This window comes from Pan troglodytes, chromosome 9 (genome assembly GCF_028858775.2).
Source record: "Pan troglodytes isolate AG18354 chromosome 9, NHGRI_mPanTro3-v2.0_pri, whole genome shotgun sequence".
In the NCBI taxonomy this organism is placed as follows: domain Eukaryota; kingdom Metazoa; phylum Chordata; class Mammalia; order Primates; family Hominidae; genus Pan; species Pan troglodytes.
This window is the reverse complement of record NC_072407.2, coordinates 79,217,823-79,234,512: the sequence shown is the minus strand read 5'-3', so window position 1 is coordinate 79,234,512 and position 16,690 is coordinate 79,217,823. Positions and strand designations below refer to the sequence as shown.

General features: G+C 50.3%; 2 protein-coding genes across 14 annotated transcripts in view; one reads left to right on the top strand and one right to left on the bottom strand.

Moving 5' to 3' along the window:
- GDPD4 (glycerophosphodiester phosphodiesterase domain containing 4) overlaps positions 1–5,581 on the top strand; it is an 84,821-nt gene extending 79,240 nt beyond the window's left edge. Inside the window, 2 exon segments of the mRNA XM_063783265.1 lie at positions 5,139–5,170; positions 5,172–5,581. Of these exon segments, the coding sequence (XP_063639335.1) occupies positions 5,139–5,170; positions 5,172–5,504 (365 nt within the window). The 3' untranslated portion in view covers positions 5,505–5,581.
- Positions 5,582–7,193: 1,612 nt separating this feature from the next.
- Positions 7,194–16,690, bottom strand: part of MYO7A (myosin VIIA) — an 88,558-nt gene continuing 79,061 nt past the window's right edge. For 7 of the 13 annotated variants that reach the window (XM_063783256.1, XM_063783254.1, XM_063783255.1 and 4 more), the window contains 10 exons: positions 16,241–16,346; positions 15,038–15,151; positions 13,921–14,008; positions 13,635–13,741; positions 11,101–11,286; positions 10,501–10,617; positions 9,404–9,487; positions 8,460–8,579; positions 7,745–7,826; positions 7,194–7,440 (listed from right to left, as the gene is read on the bottom strand). In XM_063783256.1, the coding sequence (XP_063639326.1) occupies positions 7,334–7,440; positions 7,745–7,826; positions 8,460–8,579; positions 9,404–9,487; positions 10,501–10,617; positions 11,101–11,286; positions 13,635–13,741; positions 13,921–14,008; positions 15,038–15,151; positions 16,241–16,346 (1,111 nt within the window). In that variant the 3' untranslated portion in view covers positions 7,194–7,333. Of the gene's footprint in view, positions 7,441–7,602; positions 7,827–8,459; positions 8,580–9,403; positions 9,488–9,777; positions 9,825–10,500; positions 10,618–11,100; positions 11,287–12,096; positions 12,317–12,895; positions 13,098–13,634; positions 13,742–13,920; positions 14,009–15,037; positions 15,152–15,200; positions 15,445–16,240; positions 16,347–16,690 lie in introns of those variants that run through there. The other 6 variants (XR_010147287.1, XM_063783257.1, XM_063783262.1 and 3 more) reach the window with 6 other exon arrangements.

Below are 16,690 nucleotides of genomic sequence, written 5' to 3'. Positions count from 1 at the left end.
AAGCAAATGCTGAGAGATTTTGTCACCACCAGGCCTGACTGACTTACAAGAGCTCCTGAAGGAAGCACTAAACATGGAAAGGAACAACCAGTACCAGCCACTGCAAAAACATGCCAAACTGTAAAGACCGTCGAAGCTAGGAAGAAACTGTATCAACTAACAAGCAAAATAACCAGCTAACATCATAATGACAGCATTAAATTCACAGATAAGAATATTAACCTTAAATGTAAATGGGCTAAATGCCCCAATTAAAAGACACAGACTGGCAAATTGGATAAAAAGTCAAGACCCATCAGTGTGCTGTATTCAGGAGCCCCATCTCAAGTGCAGAGACACACATAGGCTCAAAATAAAGGGAGGGAGGAAGATCTACCAAGCAAATGGAAAGCAAAAAAGCAGGGGTTGCAATCTTAGTATCTGATAAAACAGACTTTAAACCAATAAACCAACAAAGATCAAAAGAGACAAGGCCATTACATAATGGTAAAGGGATCAATTCAACAAGAGCTAACTATTCTAAATATATATGCACCCAATACAGGAGCACCCAGATTCATAAAGCAAGTCCTTAGAGACCTACAAAGAGACTCCCACACAATAATAGTGGGAGACTTTAACACCCCACTGTCAATATTAGACAGATCAACGAGACAGAAGGTTAACAAGGATATCCAGGACTTAAACTCAGCTCTGCACCCAGTGGACCTAATAAACATCTACAGAACTGTCCACCCCAAATCAACAGAATATACATTCTTCTCAGCACCACATTGCACTCATTCCAAAATTGACCACATAGTTGGAAGTAAAGCACTCCTCAGCAAATGTAAAAGAACAGAAATCACAACAAACTGTCTCTCAGACCACAGTGCAATCAAATTAGATCTCAGGATTAAGAAACTCACTCAAAACTGCACAACTACATGGAAACTGAACAACCTGCTCCTGAATGACTACTGGGTAAATAACGAAATGAAGGCAGAAATAAAGATGGTCTTTGAAACCAATGAGAAAAAAGACATAACATACCAGAATCTCTGGGACACATGTAAAGCAGTGTGTAGAGGGAAATTTATCGCACTAGGTGCCCACAAGGGAAAGCAGGAAAGATCTAAAATTGACACTGTAACATCACAATTAAAAGCACTAGAGAAGCAAGAGCAAACAAATTTAATAGCAGAAGGCAAGAAATAACTAAGATCAGAGCAGAACTGAAGGAGATAGAGACACAAAAAAACCCTTCAAAAAAATCAATCCAGGAGCTGGTTTTTTGAAAAGATAAAATTGATAGACCACTAGCAAGAATAATAGACAAGAATCAAATAGATGCAATAAAAAATGCTAAAGGGGATATCACCACTGATCTCACAGAAATACAAACTACCATCAGAGAATACTATAAACTCTCCACGCAAATAAACTAGAAAATCTAGAAGAAATGGATAAATTCCTGGACACCCTCCCAAGACTAAACCAGCAAAGATCACCCTCCCAAAACTAAAGTGAGAAAGGTTGGGTTACCCACCCGAATTCAGAAGTTGACTCCCTGAATAGACCAATAACAGGGTCTGAAATTGAGGCAATAATTAAGAGCCTACCAACCAAAAAAAGTCCAGGACCAGACGGATTCACAGCTGAATTCTACCAGAGATACAAAGAGGAGCTGGTACTATTTCTTCTGAAACTATTCCAATCAATAGAAAAAGAGGGAATCCTCCCTAACTCATTTTATGAGGCCAGCATCATCCTGATACCAAAGCCTGGCAGAGACACAACAAAAAAAGAGAATTTTAGACCAATATCCCTGATGAACATTGATGTGAAAATCCTCAATAAAATACTGGCAAACTGAATCCAGCAGCACATCAAAAAGCTTATCTACCAAGATCAAGTTGGCTTCATCCCTGGGATGCAAGGCTGGTTCAACATATGCAAATCAATAAATGTAATCCATCACATAAACAGAACCAATGACAAAAACCACATGATTATCTCAATAGATGCAGAAAAGGCCTTTGACAAAATTCAACAGCCCTTCATGCTAAAAACTCTCAATAAACTAGCTATTGATGGGACATATCTCAAAATAATAAGAGCTATTTATGACAAACCAACAGCCAATATACTGAATGGGTAAAAACTCGAAGCATTCCCTTTGAAAACTGGCACAAGACAGGGATGCCCTCTCTCACCACTCCTATTCAACATAGTGTTGGAAGTTCTGGCCAGGGCAATCAGGCAAGAGAAAGAAATAAAGGGTATTCAATTAGGAAGAGAGGAAGTCAAATTGTCCCTGTTTGCAGATGACATGATTGTATATTTAGAAAACCCCATCGTCTCAGCCCAAAGTCTCCTTAAGCTGATCAGCAACTTCAGCAAAGTCTCAGGATACAAAATCACCCCATAGTCTCAGCCCAAAATCTCCTTAAGCTGATAAGCAACTTCAGCAAAATCTCAGGATACAAAATCAATGTGCAAAACTCACAAGCATTCCTATACACCAATAACAGACAAACAGCCAAATCATGAGTGAACTCCCATTCACAATTGCTACAAAGAGAATAAAATACCTAGGAATCCAACTTACAAGGCATTGCCAAGACAATCCTAAGCAAAAAGAACAAAGCTGGAGGCATCAAGCTACCTGACTTCGAACTATACTACAAGGCTACAGTAACCAAAACAGCATGGTACTGGTACCAAAACAGAGATATAGACCAATGGAACAGAACAGAGCCCTCAGAAATAACACCACACATCTATAACCATCTGATCTTTGACAAACCTGACAAAAACAAGAAATGGGGAAAGGATTCCCTATTTAATAAATGGTGCTGGGAAAACTGGCTAGCCATATGTAGAAAGCTGAAACTGGATCTCTTCCTTACTCCTTATACAAAAATTAATTCAAGATGGAGTGAAGGCTTAAATATTAGACCTAAAACCATAAAAACCCTAGAAGAAAACCTAGGCAATACCATTCAGGACATAGGCATGGGCAAGGACTTCATGACTAAAACACCAAAAGCAATGGCAACAAAAGCCAAAATAGACAAATGGGATCTAATTAAAGAGCTTCTGCACAGCAAAACAAACTGCCATCGGAGTGAACAGGTAACCTACAGAATGGGAGAAAATTTTTGCAACCTACCCATCTAACAAAGGGCTAATACCTGGAATCTACAAAGAACTTAAACAAATTTACAAGAACAACCCCATCAAAAAGTGGGCAAAGGATATGAACAGACACTTGTCAAAAGAAGACATTTATGCAGCCAACAGACATGAAAAAATGCTCATCATCACTGATCATCTGAGAAATGCAAAACAAAACCACAATGAGATACCATCTCACACCAGTTAGAATGGCAATCATTAAAAAGTCAGGAAACAACAGGTGCTGGAGAGGATGTGGAGAAATAGGAACACTTTTACACTGTTGGTAGGAGTGTAAACTAGTTCAACCATTGTGGAAGATAGTGTGGCGATTCCTCGAGGACCTAGAACTAGAAATACCATTTGACCCAGTGATCCCATTACTGGGTATATACCCAAAGGATTGTAAGTCATGTTACTATAAAGACACACGCACACGTATGTTTATTGCGGCACTATTCACAATAGCAAAGACTTGGAACCAACCCAAATGTCCATCAATGATAGACTGTGTTAAGAAAATGTGGCACATATACACCATGGAATATTATGCAGCTACAAAAAAGGATGAGTTCATGTCCTTTGTAGGGACATGGATGAAGCTGGAAACCATCATTCTGAGCAAACTATCACAAGGACAGAAAACCAAACACTGCATGTTCTCACTCATAGGAGGGAATTGAACAATGAGAACACTTGCATACAGGGCGGGGAACATCACACACCACAGCCTGTCGTGGGGTGGGGGTATGGGGGAGGGATAGCATTAGGAGAAATACCTAATGTAAATGACGAGTTGATGGGTGCAGCAAACCAACATGGCACATGTATACATATGTAACAAACCTGCACATTGTGCACATGTACCCTAGAACTTAAAGTATAATAATAAAAGAGCGGTAACTATCCTATGATAACCCCAAAGATTCACAGCCTCTGGTATATATCCCTTAGATCAGAAAAATATATCAGAAAAAATAGACTTTAATCAAAAAAGCCTTCACAAGGGAAGGCATATGATTGATCACTAAAAACTACAAAACTTTAGTGAGAGAAAGAATACCCAAATAAATGGAGCAATCATGTTCATGAATTAGAAAACTTATAAAGATATTGTCATGGAATTGATCTAAAAATTCCATTCAAATCCAATAAAAATTCCCTTTCTCCTATAAAGCTGACAAAAAAAAAAAAATGGAAGCTCATGTTTGTAGCTGTTTCTTCCAGATTGAATTACACTCAGGTTAAAAAAAAAGCTTTGAATATTTATAACAACTAAAAAACTTTTAAAAATTAATTAATAAAAATAAATAAAAGGTAAATCTAAGCAGAAAACAAAACCTGAGTTCTGGGCTTCTTTAGATTCTCACACTCTTCTAGATTTTGGCCATGCAATTTCTCTGTATACTGTAAACGCAGATAATTTTAAGATGTTTTCTTGTTTTTGTATATCATCCAGTTTTTAATTTGTCTTTGGTAGAAGGATTGGTCTTGATCTCCTAGCTCCATTATTAGAAGTATCTACCATCTAATTTTTTTTTCTGTTGGACAGAAATTATTTATTGAGCATTTACTGTGTGACAAACACTTCTGAGCACTGTATATGTAGTGGCAAGCAAGACAAAGTCTCTGCCCTTTAAAAAGCCCTCATTTTAATTGAGGGAAGCCCTCATTTTTCTAAACTAATTTAATGGCTATGGAATACATGAACTTTAAGCAAATGTCAGTCTCTGCTTTCTGAGGACTTCCATGGTGAGCTAGAGCCTCATGCAGTAGACTCTTAAGCCCCAGCCCCAGGCTGAATTGGAGGGCCATAATAAAGTTTGCACAAAGCCTGAGGTAGAGGGGAGAGCTTGGAGGAAAGAACCTGAAAGGGTAAGGGAGTGGCTAACATTTAAGAGATAACTTGAATTTCACACATGACTGACAGAGAGTGGAGAAGTGACATTTGAGGAATCTGTGTCTTTTCCATCCCACAGATACTCAGAGTGGAAGTAAGAATGAGGAAGATAGATTTGCACATAGCCATGAAACCTCCTGTCCGAGTTGTGGAAAGTCCTTGGACTCTAGCAGCCCTCTACCCGGCTTTACCCAAGAGTGGAAAGGAACACCAAGGCCATTTCAATTTTGCAGCACCATCCAAGAAACTACTACCTATCAAGAATGCTGTCACACCTTTGAAGCCTGGCAAGCATGAGATTCAACCACCGATGCCCACCACGGTCTTTGAACTCACCCAAGCACCCACCAGGCAGGCTACAAGTGAGGCTACCTTTCAAACTACATTGCCCACCCTGAAGGTGGATAAGCCAACCATGCCCTCCATAGAGGTCCCCTATCCTTAAATAAGAGACCTCTAAGAGATCCCCATGGCTGAATACTCCAAATAATCCTATGTCACAATATATTCCATTGCATCTGACATAGCCTTCTGTGTTTCCAAAGAAGAATTAGCCACATCTCCCCTGCTTCTTCCTCTCTCTGCCTAAGGGTGGTGATGGTGGGGAGTGGTTGATAAAGGCACACAGAAGGGCCATTGAGGCTCTCGGGGAACCATTGTGCTCTCGCTATCAAGAATGCATCTCAAGGGGCTAGGCAAGGGGAAAACTGTTGTGTGTGGTCTTGGAACTGGTTGCTGTCAGGTTTATCTCATCCTGACACCTCCATAATATTTTCTGCTAAAGGAGTGACTGTGCATATAAGTAAAGGCAACCTCTCAGGAAGCCAGAGGTAGTGGTCTATTCTTTGGACGCCTCGTGATCAACCAGGGTGATGAAGGCTGGGGGATGGGGGCAATAGTGATGCCATCTGAGTGATCTCATTCTCTGGGCCACAGAATGAGAGGGGCATGGGTCAGGGAAAAAGATCTCATCCCCACCCCACATTAACTGCTCTATGGTGCAGTGGGCTACTTCCTGATAGCTTGTGGTTTGCTGATTCCCCAGTAAGAGGGTGGGCACAATCCATGCACATTCAAGAGCTTTTGGCCTTGAGGGGAAACCAGAGCTTAGAACAAGTATCTGGAGCCCCTTCTGTCTGGCAGCCCAAAGTTAGAAGCAGTGAGTTGAACTCTTCCCACTTACTTACACATCCTTTCTGGACCTGAGCCTCCTCTTCTTTATGATGGTGGTATAAGGCAGACTACCACAGCACCTTCCTTCTGGCTCAGATTTCTCCTGGGCTACCTGTGGAGCTGTGTCCTCCAACAGCCACGTTACCATCCCAGAAAGCAGGGCTCTCTGGTTTGAGGCCTCCATTTACACACACCAGCCAGTCCTACACTAAAAAACAGCTAAGGAGATCAGGAATAGCACTCCTTGTGGGGTAGACAGGCACATAGATGCTGATGACCCAGACACTGTAGTGTATGAAAAGAAGCAGGACCTGGCTCTGCTGAAGTATGGGACCTCGAGGGCAGATCACAAACCCTCCCCACAAGGGGATTCTCCACTATCAATCAATCACTTCTCTAGGTGCTCATCCCAGCCACAGTCTGAGGATGCCCCACCTCTAAGTCACACCTTCCCTGTCTGAAACCCCCACCTGCAGCCCTACTCCAGTCATGGCCAAACCTGGTTGTCCCATGCTGGTCACAAAGTAACATTTTACTGGCACCCACTGGACATGAAGATTTAACCCAAGGCAGCATTGTTCTTGGGGTTCTTGGACATGTCTTGATGAGCCAAGGTGTTTCTGGCAGGTGCAAGGGCCGCTGTGGCTCCACTGGCCCTAGTTACAGCCCAGAAGCTGATTCCTCCTCTAGACCCCCAGCTGCTCATGCACACTTAGGTCCTCACCTCCCAGCCTGATGTCCAGCACTTCCTCCCAACCCACCCCAATCTCAGCTCTTCCCTTTAAGCCACTTAAGGCACATCTTGAGCTCAAGCTCCCCAATCCCCAAACCCAGACCAGCTTGGCCCCAGCAAGTTAAGACCAAAGAAGTCGTTATATAGGCTGCTCCCCTGCAAGGCCCTGTCCTGACCCCACATGCCCTTCCCTTCCATTTCCCCTCCCTGAGCAAAGACACTGTCGGGCCAGAGAATGAAACATGCTTTATGCCCTGAGGTGATCAGGGTAGACTTGAGCAGGGGCCCAGCATTCACACTGCAATATAGAAAAGTGGTCTGTCTCCCTCATCCCACCTGCAGATCCAGTCCCTTCGGTTTCAGAGTATTCAGTGCACATTTGGTTGTTCAAAGTATGGAGAGCTAGATTGTCCTCTTGATTCCTCTATCCCAGTGGTACACAGAAAGTCAAAGGAAGTTGCATGGTGGGGCTGGTCTGAAACAGGAGACACATCTAAGGATCACAGGCTCTCACAACCGGGAAGGCCACAGCAAACTAGGACTAGACCAACCCAGGTGCCAGAGGGGTGGATGGAGGGAAGTTCTGCATCCCAGAGAGATGCCTCACTGGAAGAACATAAGAGGCCCAGTTGGTATAGTCAGTGGTGGCTGGCCAGCCCAGCCTCGCTGCCGGGATGGCATAAGTCTTCCCCAGCTGCAGGGGTAGCTGATGGGCCTGAACCCACTGCTGCCTCGAGAGCAGGCATGGAACCAGCACCTCCCCGTGACTGTTCACTTGCCGCTCCTGGAGCCCCGCTGTTTGCTCATGGCTGTGAGCATCTGGCTAATGTAGGAAGTCAGGAGGTCATCCATCTTGTAGCCCTGGAAGCAGGGGTGAGAAGATAAGCGAGCACACGGTGGGACAGGGCCAGCCACTCAGACCATAGCACAGCTCCCAGGAATCTGCAATGGGCAGAACCCAGGACAAAGGCAAATCCCTCCTACTCAGGGCTTATCTCCCATCTGCACAATTGAAGGGTTGAATTCATCCAGCCAGATGGCTAAGGTTCTACAGTGTTATGACCCCACATTAAGCCCCTAGCTTGTGGGTCCCTCAAGTCACGGATCCCTCCCTCCAGGAGTGACCCTACTGGCTCTCAGTTGAGCTATGCCTTGGAAGTTTGAGCTTGGTCAAGGAGGTCTCATTGTTAATGGTTCCACTGTTGAACTCGGGGAGCTAAAGGGCTGTCACAGTGGGCTCAATCCCCAGATACTGAAGGCACTCAAACAACAGTTGTTGAACGAGGGATCTGTTCCTCAGCCCCAGATTAAGTCCCTTCCCCAGACCTAAGCTGAGCCTCAAACTGACCTGACCTTGGCCTTGGCCCCAGCATGACCCTTGCCCACGATCCCAGGCCCAGCCGCACACTACTGTGTTTGTTCCAGGCCCTAGGAGGCTGGCTAAGCTGCAGGCAAGGCAGGGAGCCCACCAGGCCCAGCAGGATGCGCCCTCACCAGTGACGTCTCGCAGAGCAGTTTGCTCCCGCGCACCAAGTTCCCGATGGTGATGTGGAAGTAGGTGTTGCCGCTGCTCCAGTTGGAGATCTTGGTGAAGGGATGAGTGGTGAGGATATCCTGGGGGAGCAGAAAGGGCATAGAGAGGCACAGCCTGGGCCCTGTGGCCTCACTTGCCCACACATGCCCTCACAGAAGGCCTCAGGCCCTCAGAGGAGCCCATGGCTGGAGGGAAAAGCCAGCTCTGCCATCCAGCTGCGGTGGGAAGCAGGTGCCTCCCCCTCCACACCTTGGTTTGGACACCCAGGAAGTCTAGGAGGCTGTTGGGTACTTGGGGCCAGAACTCGGAAATTGGGAGACCTGAGGGAACTGACACCGTGGCCTGAATGAGATGGTCCAGGGAGAGTTTGAGGAGGGAGCCAAGAAGAAGACAGGGCAGAGCCTTGGGAAACACGGTGTACAGGAGCAGGCACCAAAGGGTCCGGGAAGGAATGACCAAGACACAGAGGACAGCCAGGAATGCGTGAAGCACGAAGCCAATGGAAAGATGGTGGTCACGAGCCCTCTTCACCACCTGTCCAGTCGGACCCTCTGGGTGTGCAGCTGGGCTGCTCTGGCCCAGAAACACAGACGCACGGTCACCCCTGCACAGCCAGCCCCATGACCCGCATGGGCAGAGCATCCAGTGATACTGAAAGGCCAAGTACTAAAGGGAGTTCACATTCTATAGGAAGGAGTTTGTTAGTAACTTCAGGAGAGCAATTTTGGTGGAGCAAGCCTTGGGTAAAGTCCTAGCAAACGCTGACAGCTTTTGAAGCCACGTGATGGGTGGATGAGTCTGGAGATAGATGGTGGCTAGGAGGGCTTGTGGGGTTCGTTCTGGGACTGTGTCTGAGGTTCAGGCAGAGAAGCCCGCCCCCACTTGCTGCCTTATCCCTGCTCACCTTCGTTTTGGGATCGATGAGGCTGACCCCATACTTGTTGATGGCAATTAGGAGGATCTCAGGGAAGTTTGGCTCCGTAGTTTGCTAGAAAAAAAGATGAGAAGGCATCAGATGGGGGGCCAGAGCAAGAAAAGCATTTGGGGACAGGAATGAAGCCTGGCCCCAGCTGGGATAAAGTCAGCCTCTCCTGTTGCCTATATGGTACTGACGGCCCTGCCATGACCTATGGCTTCCACCTCCGCTGGGCCCTCAGTGCTGCCCCACATCCCTTCCTGGGTCCCCCAGGCCATCCTCTGCTTTGTCCTCCCTCTCAGCCCAAGGGCCTCCCATCTTTAAAAGCCTCCTGGACCCTGCACCTGCCTCCAGCTACCTACCTGTTCTCCTCGCACAGCCAAGCTCCTCAAAAGGCCTCCCATCCTAGCTGTGTGACAAGACCATACGTATCCTCTCACACCAGCCTCCTCACCACACTCCTGCCTCTGTTGTGCCCCTCAGACCCCTCCTCCACCCGCAGCCTGAGAGGATTTCTGGCCACGTCACCTGTGTTCAAAACCCTCCAAGGCAGGCCACCCCTGCAGGAAACCCAGCCTCTCACCTGCTTGCCAAGCTGCTGCTCTCCACAGCCCACTCTCGCCTCCTGCCCTCACTACTTGGATTTCCTTCCCAGACCTGAGTTCTCACACCTCCAGGCCTTTGTCTATGTGGGACCCCTGCCAGGAGCACTCTTTCCAGGGTCTGCCTGGAAAGCTCAGATATCACCTCCTCTAAGAGGCCTTCTCACACCCGGCAGAGCCTCCCAAGCTCTGCCACCTGGGCGAGGGCTCCCCAGTGTCAGAACACAGGCCATCCTCCATTACCCCAGCCTGTTTACATGTCTGCCTCCACTGCCAGGCTGAGCTTCTTCTGGTCCCTCTGTCCCCAGGACTTACCCCAGCTAAGACGCTAAGCTGGGACAAGGCTGAGGGTGCTGCCCTCCTTCCCTCACCAGGGCAGGTGTCCAAGGCCATGGCTCTTTCCCACAGTCCTAGGGAGGAGTCTCTGTGCTTTCTCAATGCCCTGTTCCCCTCCTCCTCTGCTCTGAGAAGCCCATGGTGTACCTTCACCTCGAAGAAGGCTGAGCCAAAGGTGGGCCACTTGAAGATGAGCTTCAGGAAGGCCAGCTTGGCCTCCTCCTTGGACTTCCCTGCGTGCTTGTTGAAGTAGGCGACGATGGACTATGGGGACAGGGCGGTCAGGGCTGGGCTCAGTCCTGGGGACAGGCCTGCTCAGGGCAGGCCAGCTCAGAGCTCAGAGTCCTCCCCACACCACCCCTGCCCACTCCAGCCCCGTCTGCACCCTCAGGGCCAGGACTAGGACAGCAGACCTGGGGACTGTGAAGGGCTCTCCCCATATTTCAGCTAATGGACTCCCAACCTCCCTTCTCACCCCCAGGCAGGCAGACCAAAGGGTATCAAGGACAAACAGGTCACCATGGTAACCAGGACAGGATAAATGACTGCCAAGTGGCCACTGAGTCCTTGGCATGGAGGACTGAAGGATAAGGCAGGTGGAGGAACAAGGGTGGGCGGCCTCATCAAGTACAGGAACCACAAGACGCACCTCCCTGGGCTGCTGGCCAGTGTCTGCCCCCTTGGCCCCTGGGGTGCCCCGAGGCCCATTCAGGGCCCCACCATTCCCGATGCCCACCCCATGCTCACCCGCTTCCAGTCATCAGGTGAGACCTGCCGGATAAGGTCCTGGGGCACCAGCTCCCACAGCAGCTTGGGGATGCTGGGGAAGTAGGACTTGTCCTCCTCGAACTTGACCCTGTAGATCAGCGCCCCCAGCTGCAGCACCTCCTCCCGCGTGCACTTGTGGTAGCCTCGGAGATACTTGGGCAACTCCTGTCAGAGACAGAGCAGGTCACAGGCGTGCAGGGACCTGGCAGAAGTGGGCTCCTTTCCCACCACACCAAGACCCCCAACGCCGGGGTCTACCACCTTACCCCGCACATGGGCCCACCCACCTCTCCAGCCTCAGCTGACACTGCTCCCCCAGGGGATACGGCACAGGACAGGGACAGAGCAAGTCTGCCTGCACAGACTCAGCAGTTGGCAGTTGGAGTGCATGGCCATGTCTGTTACCTCATTTCCCCCCATAACAGTCCAGTGAGATGAGCAGCCCCATTTCAAGATGAAGAAACTCAGAGTGACCAGCTGGCAACCCTGAGACTGTTCCATAGCCCTCACCTCCTGGGCCCATCCTCCTCTGGAAGAGCCTCTCAGTCTGGCCTCCTTGCATTGGGTTCTCTTGAGACCAGCTGCTTTCATTAGCAGTAGCAGAGGCCCTCCCACCCCCTTGAACTTCCAGACCCAAAACCAGAGGAACTTAGGCTGGGGAATGGGCCCAGAGCAGAGATGAAGCCTCTGAAGGGCTGGCGCTGCCCACAGACTCCTAGAGCCTTATGGTCATCTTATACACAATTTGAAAGGTAGAGAAACTGAGGCTGGCCTGAGGATACATTGTCAGTCAGAGATCTGAGTCAATCATTATCCATCCTACCCACCCATCCATGTGGTTATGGGTCTATCTACCTACACATCTACCTCCATCCATCTCCCTATCTGTCCATCCATCTACCCACCCATCCACCCACTCACCTACCTAACTCACCAATTCACTTACCAATATCCACCCATCAATTCACTCAGCATTCATCCTCCCATCTCTATGTTCACTGAGTCACCAGTTTACCTATTCACCCATCCATCAATCCAACAAGCATGCATTGAACATCTATGAGCCAGGCCCTTTAAGCAACAATGCCTACCCTCCCTACTTCCATGGAACTTGTAGTCTCAGGGCAAGGACAGACATTAAAAATCATACCAAACAGATATATAATGACAACCTTCGAAGGAATTGTCCACAGTGCTGTAAGAGAATATAACAAGGTGACCTAATCTAGGCTTGAGAACAGGGCAGACTTCCTTTAAGATAAAATGGCTGATTGACATCTAAAAGCTCAGTAGGTGAGGGAAGGAACTGAGGGAAGAGCATCCCAACATTACAAAGGCCCCGTGGCACACTTGAGAAGCGGAAACAATCCAGCTGAGCCGAAGGAGAGCCAGGTACAAGGCAAGGCAGCAGGAGCAGTTAGTGGCACCACCAGGCAGGGCCATGGTCAGGACGGGGGTTATGCCCTACGAGCAAGGGGAATCCACTGGGGGAATCTGGAAAGCAGGATGACCACCCTGTGGAGAAAGGATTGAAAGGACCAAAATGGATGAGGAGAACAGGGAGAAGGTCACTGCCTCCATTCTGGATCAGAGATGATGGTAGACTGACCCAGGTTGGGAAGGTGGTGATGGAGAGACATGGGGGATTTTAGAGATATCCAGGAGATACAGTCATCAGGTAAGTGATTTGGGACGTGGGACAGGAGGGGCAGATGTCAAGGCTGACTCCGGGGGAACTGGTAGTCCAGGGGCCATGCACTCAGTGGGCAGCATGGGGTGGGTGGGGAGGGGCATGAAGAAAGGTAGATCCCAGGTTTGGATGAGGGAAGTCCTTCTCACTCCCAGGCCAGTGTCCTCTGTGCCACAGCAGCCACCGTCCCTGCCTCCTCTGCCCTTCCCAGCATCATGGTTTTTCTCCCACAGAATGGTAAGCAGGCTGAGCCCAGAAAAGAGCACCAACCTGCAGTCATGAAGACCTGGAATCAAACCCCAGTTCCATCAGCTGTGTGATCCTAATCACAGCACGCAGCCTAAGTCTCTTTGTCCCTCTGTCAAATGGGGACAACATGCCTGCTTCTTGGGGTTAGTTGGGAGGACAGAATGAGAGAAGAGTGCCAGACACATAATAGAGGCTCAACATGCAAGCTTCCCTCCCGGCTTCCTGCAGGTGCCTATGCTAGAAAATGTTTGCACAGAGGCCTTGGAATTACCCAGTTACAACAGCAGAATCTCGAAGTCAGAGGATAGCCCTGCACTGAAGGAGGGGCCTGAACAGGTAGGGATCGGAAGCTCAGAGGAGGAACTGTCAAGCCCCTAAGGGCTGAAGAATCAGAAGATACAAGGATCAGGGGTTGGGCCGTCCCTTGGGGCTCCAGCGGTCTTGGCAGGAATCCCTTTGAGGCCAGGCTGGTACGGGCCCCACACCTGGCAAGGTCAGTGGGTCTCTGCTTTCAGGGCCAAAGTACAGCAACGGTAGCTGTGCATGAAGGCAACTAGAGTGCAGAGGTGCCCACCTGGTAATAGTGGAAGATGGAATCGGCCATGGGATCCTTCCCTGGCACCGTGGTGGTCCACAGCTTCTTCATGAAGAACACCTGGTAGGTGAGTGAGGGCACAATTCCTGCAGCACAGGGCAGTCGGTCACCCAGAGGGTCCCTGCACAGAGGAGTGCTCACGTCCCGAGCCCAGACCCAGAGGAGGCCCTCACTCAGGCCCGCCTAGGTGGGCCTCACAGCACAGCCCTGAGCCCACACCTCCCTGCTCTGGGCCTCAGATGATCCCGGGACCCGGCCTCATTACCGTCCTTGATGGGCCGAGCTTTCTTTATCCAGTCTGTCAAGTGTCGAACAAAGTCAAAGAAGAAGTCATTCTCAGGAACGCTGATGACCTGGGGACATGGGCCATCGAAGCACACTCAGTTTAAGCAACACTGCATTTTCTGACCTTCCCACCTAAGGCCTGTCTGGCAGCTGCTCCTTCTCAGGGAAGACTCCACTCCCAGCCGGAAGGGGTTTCTGTGTGTCAGCCCCACCCTGCCCCATGTGCCTGCTGAGTGTCCCCGGAAGAGCCCACTTCTTGCCAGGAGTGATGGTCATTCCATTCAGTGCCTGGGACACTGAACGCTGCCTTAGACTCAAGGGAAACTGGCCAAGAATGCGGCCCAGCCCCTGGCTTGGACATTCTCTGGCATCCATGTCCAGCTCCTCCTGCAGCTCTGGGCTCCCCTGGGTCTAGGACCTCATTGGGGTCACCTCTGGGTCCCAGTGTCTGGCACAGAGACAGTCATGAAGTGAGGAAACAGACACAGATGCACACAGAGCCATCAGCAGGCAACAGGATGGGGCACCTAACTCGGTCAGGGAGGCCTTCCCGTGGAGGGGTCTTTAGCTAGGCCTGGAAGACTTCCAGGGACAGAGGTACTGGGGGAAGCGTGATGTGAAATGGTGGCAGGGGCATGAGCTTTAGAGTCAGACCCACCTGGAGCTCAGTCCCTGCTGTGTGACCTTGGACAAGTTACCTAATCTCTCTGAGCCCTAGTTATGTGATCTATCAAGTGGGGATGATCACACATTATTTCAAGGGTTAATTTGCCCCAACATGGCAATTAAGGGCCAGTCAACGCAAATATGGAAAGAACATGTGTGTTGGGGCAGGGTGAGGGTCTGGTGTTTTTAGAACACAGAGCACCTGGGCACATGCCCCTAAGAGGGTTTGAGCCATGTGCAGTGCCTCAGAAGAGAGAGAGCTGGGGGCAGCCACTCCATGTAAGGGGAGGCTGCAGGGATGGAAGAAGATGGCCAGATGCCAGTGCCCTCTTCCCCTCTCTCCCCCAGTTCCTCTCTCTTCCGTCTGCTGTCCGTAAGTTCTTATGGCCCCAGCAAATCTCCCACCTTGGCGAAGGTGGCAAAGGACCCACCTTGTCTGCAATTTTGACAAAGAGGCTGAATCCCTCTGAGGACTTGAGGAGCAGCCTGGTGGCGATGTTCTGGCAGAAGTCCTTGGCCTTGGTGCTGGACTCCACTTCGAAGGCCTGGGAGGGGCGGTGAGCACTGGGCTCCTGCAGGGCCTTTCCCGGGACCTGGTCCTCCCAGGCCCCTCTGGCTATGCCTCCTATACTGAGCCCCCTCCCGTGCCAGACACCCTCCTGTGGGCACAGAGCTGGGCATGGCATTTAACAAAAGGAAAGGGCTACTCCTGTCTGGGTCTTCCCAGGTCTCCTCCTCCCGACCCTCCAAGCAGAAGGTGGCCTTGGCGTCCAGAGTCCTGGGCCAGGGTATACAAGCCTGAGTGACAGTGAGGGGTCCAGGGAGCACAGCAGGATGACTGGAAGGGTGATTAGAAGAAGGAGACTTGAGGTAGAGGAAAAGCAAACCCAAAAGCGGAGGGGAAAGCAGCCCGGACAGATGGGAGGGTTTGAGCGTCTGGGGAAGTTTAATGGCAGGAGGAGAGATGTCTGGAGGGACAGGAAAGGATTTGAGGAAGTCTTTGGTCCTTGCAAGTGAAATCCTGTCATGGCATTTCTGAGTCTCCAGCCTCAGACAAGTTTCATAAATGACTCTTCAAATGAAAAGCTTATCTGAATGAGACACTGTGTTGAGACAGGCAGGGGCTGGGGACCATGAGGGGCAGCGTGACTACAGGCATGACAGACAGGACCTTTGGCAGACAGGACCCGGATGGAGGGAACCTCAACCACCTCAGGTGGAGAGGGAGGAAGGGGTGTTGAGGTTCTGCCTGCAGGAAAGTGGGCTCAGTCGACAGGGGAGGTCTGGACCTGGGGGCCAGTGGGGCCCTACATCAGGTAGGTACAAAGCCAGTGCAAAGCCAGCTCAGAGGGAGAAGCGCTTTTCTCCAAGGCAAGTCCTCCTCAGAGACAGGGAGGGAGGGGCGCCCTTCTGAAGGAAGCTGCTCCAGGAAGCAGGGGTTGGATCAGGAACCAAGGGCCCCTGACCTGGGGAGTCGATGGCCTTCGTCCTGAGCCCCGACTCCACTACGGGGCAGGAGGACGAGGCGGCAAATATCAGGTGATGGGGGAGAGGCTTAAGGCCACCTTTGGTGTCCACCCAGGAAGCCCGGCCCTGTCCTGGGTACTGCAGACCTAGAAGCCGGTGACCCTCACCTCGTCAGTGTCATCAGGGAAGTAGACCTTGTGGAAAATCTGGGTGGTCTTGTGCTGGATGGCCTCCACCTCCACCAGGTGCGGAGGGTACTTCCGGGACCCGTTTCTGAAAAGGCGGCAGGGGCAGCAGGGGGCATGTGCGTGGGACTGTGGAGACCAGGGGACCGGGACACTTGGAGGCAGACAACCCCAGTTCTGATCCCCGCCTGCCACTTCCTATGATGTGACCGGCCACTGAGTCTCCCAGAGCCTTGAGCTCCTCATCTGTAAAATGGGACGATGGGTGTGGAGAGGCCCAGCAAAGTGAAGAACACAAGTGCCCTCGGAGAGGATGAAGTGGGCCCAGGTGTCTGTGCCCACCCGATAGCCTGGGAGCTCTGGGCTGAGCACTCCCGAGCAGCCGGACTCTCCAGCTGCATCCTGAGCAGCTGCAGGATCCGCACCTCCGTC